This window comes from Lactuca sativa, chromosome 7 (assembly GCF_002870075.4).
Source record: "Lactuca sativa cultivar Salinas chromosome 7, Lsat_Salinas_v11, whole genome shotgun sequence".
In the NCBI taxonomy this organism is placed as follows: Eukaryota; Viridiplantae; Streptophyta; class Magnoliopsida; order Asterales; family Asteraceae; genus Lactuca; species Lactuca sativa.
In genome coordinates, this window is record NC_056629.2 from 84,409,326 (window position 1) to 84,414,975 (window position 5,650).

At 31.7% G+C, this 5,650-nt stretch overlaps 1 protein-coding gene across 1 annotated transcript; it reads left to right on the plus strand.

Moving 5' to 3' along the window:
- Window positions 1-268: 268 nt before the first annotated feature.
- On the plus strand, window positions 269-3,341 carry LOC111887689 (coniferyl alcohol acyltransferase). The gene is made up of 2 exons (XM_023883864.3): window positions 269-1,056; window positions 2,266-3,341. The coding sequence occupies exons 1-2, from the start codon at window positions 325-327 to the stop codon at window positions 3,211-3,213; spliced, it is 1,680 nt and encodes a 559-aa protein (XP_023739632.1). The 5' UTR covers window positions 269-324; the 3' UTR covers window positions 3,214-3,341.
- Window positions 3,342-5,650: the final 2,309 nt, after the last annotated feature.

Sequence of the window (5,650 nt, forward strand, 5' to 3'; positions counted from 1 at the left end):
ATTTATCAAATTATGTGCCAAGTTCATTGTTACACTTTTATTGTGGGCACATAAGGGTATTTTGACTATAAGTTATATTTATAGTTAATCTTTTGAACCAAGTGGGTAATGAGATACACAAGATCCATTAAAATAAAGGTATGTGTGTGTTCACATAAATCATGAATATACCTCACTAGGTTGGACCGTTTCCCCATGCAAAATTTTAAATTGTTGGCCAAAACCAAAAGGCTAGTAATGAGTCTCCATTCCCTATAAATAAACCATGGATTCTTGCCATTCCTCATTGTCAAACATACAAACATCCAGCTCTTCTCTTCTGTCATGAATATGAGAAAATATTATCACCTTCTTGCCCTCAGGAGATCTAAAGGTCTCCTTATCTCAAATAGCAAGTGGATTCACCAAACTAGTCCCGTTGAATCTCACGACTTCCGCTACCACCCTAAAACACCATCACCACCAACACCATCGCCTCCCTCATCCTATTCTCATCTATACAGAAACACATACAGTCAAAATGCTAATGCTATGGTTTCCCGCAATCTTTTACATGCAACTCACTCAAATCTCACTGCTAAACATTACCATACTCAACTCTCTAAGCTCCACACGTCAGAACTACGCTATCATGAGGATGCCGACCTCCAAGACTATCAAGTGACTGTGAAAGATAGAGAGGTTATTTCAGCAGCTGTCACGCTGGAAAGCAAACACTGGCTCCCTTTGTCGAACCTTGACTTGCTTCTACCACCGATTCAAGCCGGCCTTTTTTTCTGTTACAAGAAAAAGAACAACACCGACATGTCCTCGGAAACTGTGGTGAAGACCATTAAGTCGTCGTTGGCTGGGGTATTATCGACATTTTACCCTCTGGCCGGAGAAATTGTACAGAACAGCCAAGGAGAGCCGGAGGTTCTATGCAACAACTATGGGGTGGAATTCGTTCATGCCCATGCAGACATCGACCTGAAAGACTTGGATTTCGCTCACCCTGATGAGTCTGTGAAAGGGAAGTTGGTTCCAAAGATAAATCGTGGTGTGGTTGCAATTCAGGTAAATTTAACTATCAGTATTTTATCGATTAGGGTGATCACAACATAACATAATTAATTCGGTTTCAAACAATTATGCTTCGACTTATTAAGGAATATTCAGCCTGGATGAACATGCGAAACTGCTTTAATTTGGCAGTTATTTTACTAAGTTTGGTAAAGCATACAGACGTTGACTTGGATAACTAAAAGCAGGATCTATTCTCGAAATATATAATAAATTAACTGTTTTCGAAGAACTATCTAAAAGTTGAAGGCTATTGCATTCGAATTTGACCAAGTTATTTTTAAGAGAAATTAAATATTCTCTTATTATTTATTTCTATAAATTAAATATTCTCTTATTATTTATTTCTATAAATTCTTCTTTTAATACATTAATATAACACATGTCATCATTTGGATATGGATAGAAGGATTTGTTTTTAATGTTTAATTCCCAAAAAAGGTTACCAATTATATCCTATACTGTTATAGTGTTATATACATATACATATTTCAAGTAAAATTAATTACACTAAATGGAACAACTATATTTTAGATAATAAAATATATATTTAACGGAAAACTCTTCTACATATATACAGTATATTTTTTTATAAATACTTTTGCAATTAAAATTTTGAAGACTATATTAAAAAAATACATTTTTACTGAGTTGAGCATTGTAGGTGGTCACTATTTTTTAAAAGATATGGACATCAAAACAACTTTAAGAAATACTGAATACGATATGTACTTTTTATATAAAATGTGTTGTTATTATTATAATGATTATATGTATGAAAACAATAAAGACTTTGATTAATTTCAATTTTGAGTATCATTATATTCAAAACGAATTCCATTACGTCTCTAATAAGATACAGTATTTTAAAATCATAGTTTAGTGCCCCAACTCCAAACAGAATCTTAGAATATGTATTTTCGAAATTATAAATCATAAATTTTCATTTTTGAAAATATGTTTTTCAAAAGGACAATCAAATGGAAGTCCTTATATTTACATATTTTCTATACATCTGCACGCAGAACACATCCTCATGAGAGAAATGTCATACAATAACAATAACTAAGATATCATAACTTTACACAAATCATCGCATACTAATACTTATATAAACATGCATCAAAAAATATATTCAAACAGAAAATTGGCATGAATACAAGGGAAACAATAACTAACGTTAATTCATTTTCATTGATTCAGGCGACAGAGTTGAATTGTGGATCAATAATAATATCAGGTGCGTTTCATCATCAAGTGGCCGATGCTTACTCAATAAATATGTTCTTAGTTGCATGGGCTCAATATGCGCGATTGGAAACAATCTCCAGCATCCCATCATTTCGACCTTCAGTGTTGAATCCACGTCGTCCACCCTGTTATACTACCGCCATTGATAATCTATACATCCCCGCATCCTCCCTCCCTCCACCATCCTCCTTTGAAGAGCCTCTTCTTGGTCGCATGTACTATATTCATGCTGAATCAATTCAACAACTTCAACAAGAAGCGAGCACAAAGGAAACCAAAATAAGCAAACTCCTTTCTTTCACGTCATTTGTGTGGAAATTGTTAGCACATGGAGGAGATAAAGCTACCGATACAACTTCTAGAATGGGCATTGTGGTTAATGGGCGTCGCTTTCTGGCTGAAAGTGATGAGAAAAATACATCTTTGTTAGAAAACCACTTCGGAAATGTACTATCAATACCATATGGTATGGCCACCAATGATGATCTCAAAGCGATGCCCCTTCATGAAGTGGCAGAAGGGGTTCATAAGTTTGTCTCTAAGGCAACCAACGAAGAACATTTTAGAGAATTGATTGATTGGGTAGAAATGCATCGACCAAATCCAGCAGTTGCAAGGATATATTTTGGGCTAAAAAAGTCTGAAGGTGAGGCTGTGGTTGTGTCGGCTGGACAAGGTTTACCAATTAAAGATATGGATTTTGGGTGGGGAAAGCCAGATTTTGGTTCGTATCATTTCCCATGGGGAAGCCGAACAGGATACATAACAACAATGCCAAGTGCAAAAAAGAATGGCGATTGGGTGGTTTACATGCATCTCAAAGAAAAGGACTTCAACTTGATTGATCATATGGCACCTCATGTGTTTACACCTCTAACATACTCTCATTTTAGTTCTTAATTGATGTATTTATTTTGGAAATTTTAATTCCCTCTTAACGAAAGTGGCTGAGGGAAAAAGAAAATGTAATTTTATAATCATGAAGGCATTCATATAGCTTATATACATATTTACAACAATTTGTGAAATTGGCCTTCTGACTTCCAACGACAAAATTGATGTTTTTGCAACGATGCAGAAATGGGACTGTGACCACCACACCAAAACTAAATATGGCATAATACAATGTAGGGCTAGCAAACATCTATCTCCGAAAACCAACCAACATCTTACCAACCATACCAAGAATCTTGGTAATCAATATGTTTGCTAACAAACATGTTTGGTTGATATTACTATACCGATTACGAAATACCAACATACGATAGTGGTATCAAGTTTTCAATAACATAGTAGTACCATACCATACAATATATATATATATATATATATATATATATATATATATATATATATATATATATATATATATATATATATATATATATATATATATAACATGTTTAAAATTTAGTATGTTGGTGCTTATGATTTAGGAGCTTTGTTATTAACATTTGCAGAATTAATAAAGTTTAACATTTTAAACTTATATTGGCATATCCAATTTTCCTCCACCACTTTAACATATAAACTCATAAATGAAATTAATAAAATCATTTTGGATTAAATTTTCAATATCAACCATTACAAAATTGTTATTCATAAATCCCCCATTGAAGTTTCACAATAAGCTAAAGAACACGAAAAATGTCATTCATAAAATCCCCATATTGTTGGTATATACCATTGCGAACATGTTCCCAACTAAATTTATTGGTACCCAAACAAGTTGGTACCAACTATAGTTGGTATGGCAGTGGTAGAAATTTTTTGTATCAACTATAATTGATACGATATATAGTTTAGTGAAAAACAAATTGGTACCTACTAATTTCATCCTAATTAAAATGTCGTCTTTACAAATTTCTATAGCAACCCTTTAACATGATAAATGTATTATAACTTTTTTTAAATACCGTTAATTTTGTATCTAAATAACATATAGTTTATTAAATAATCAAAACTGATTAATATCATGTTAAACATCTTTCAAATAACTTTAATCAAATTTTAAAAACTAATTTTATTGATACTACAAATATTGCAAAAAAGAGACAAAAACCAATTTTAAAGTTTGAAAGAAACAACATTGGTTGACCAAATATTAGGCTGTAAAAACGAAAATGTCCTCGCGACATAAACAATAAATGAAAATAATATAATAAAGCATTCATAATGCATTGAACTTTATAGAGTTTAATAGATTGTCATATCATATTTTATATTTTTCACAACTCTATCAATTTTCTTCTACAATACATTGAATTCTATAAAGTTCAATACAAAATTACAAAAGTTAATTTATAGTATATATTTAAGAATGAAAAACATTTCATTTTTCTTATTGAAGAGTTATATGGCCATTGAACTCCAATTCCATTGAATGTCATGGTGACATCTCACTATAGCAGAGTTTAATCCATTCAATAACAAATAAACTTATCACCTCAATCAGCTCTCTCATTAAACTCATCATTGTGGATGTTCTAATTATAAGAGGTTTATACACACAGACAAACACGCACACACACACACACACACATATATATATATATATATATATATATATATATATATATATATATATATATATATATATATATATATATATATATATATATATAGTGTTGTAAAATTTGTCGATTTGGCCGATTTCTCAGTCGAGTACTCCTTACTCGGCCCCTTACCGAGGGGAGTTACAAAATCTGAGTATTCCCCTATCTGCCTTTACTGAAGTGAGCAGTATTGTAAAAATCGACCAACTTTGTGATTAATATGTATAAAAATAACACTTTTAGTCCTTTATATAAAGGAATTTCATTTTTAGTCCTTAAAACATTTTATTGACACTTTGGTATCATAAACTTGTTGAAAAGATAGTTTTTAACCCAAAAATTATTTTGTTAACAACTTTAGCCCTTCCAGAATGGAGTTTCTCGGTTAGAACCCCATATTTCGCAAATTTTACTGTTTTGGCCCAAAATCTAAAAAGTTTACATTTTTTTTTATCTTTTTTGGAGTTGAAAAGCATTTTTGACCTTTGAAATAGTTTTATTGCACTTCTTATCCCCTGTTTTACAGAAAGTTTCATTTCAGCCCCTTTAAACTTCATTTTTCGCAATTATGGGCTTATTGGGCCAAAAAGCCCAAATTTAGCCCATTAAGCTAAAAATTTTCATTTCAAGTCCTTTGAAAATTCTAATATTCAGAAAAATGATTATAGAAACTGTTTTGACCTTTTTGACCCTCAAGAAACCGTGACTTGACAGTCTTTAACCCAAGTTCTATATTTTTGAAAATTTAAGTTCTAAAATGGGTTTTATGTTAGAAATGTTCC

Bases quoted from the DNA above. Each gene is read 5' to 3' on its own strand.
- LOC111887689 (XM_023883864.3), top strand. From the start codon at position 325: ATGAATATGAGAAAATATTATCACCTTCTTGCCCTCAGGAGATCTAAA. The intron at 1,057-2,265 runs GTAAATTTAACT...TCATTGATTCAG, and splicing joins GTGGTGTGGTTGCAATTCAG to GCGACAGAGTTGAATTGTGG.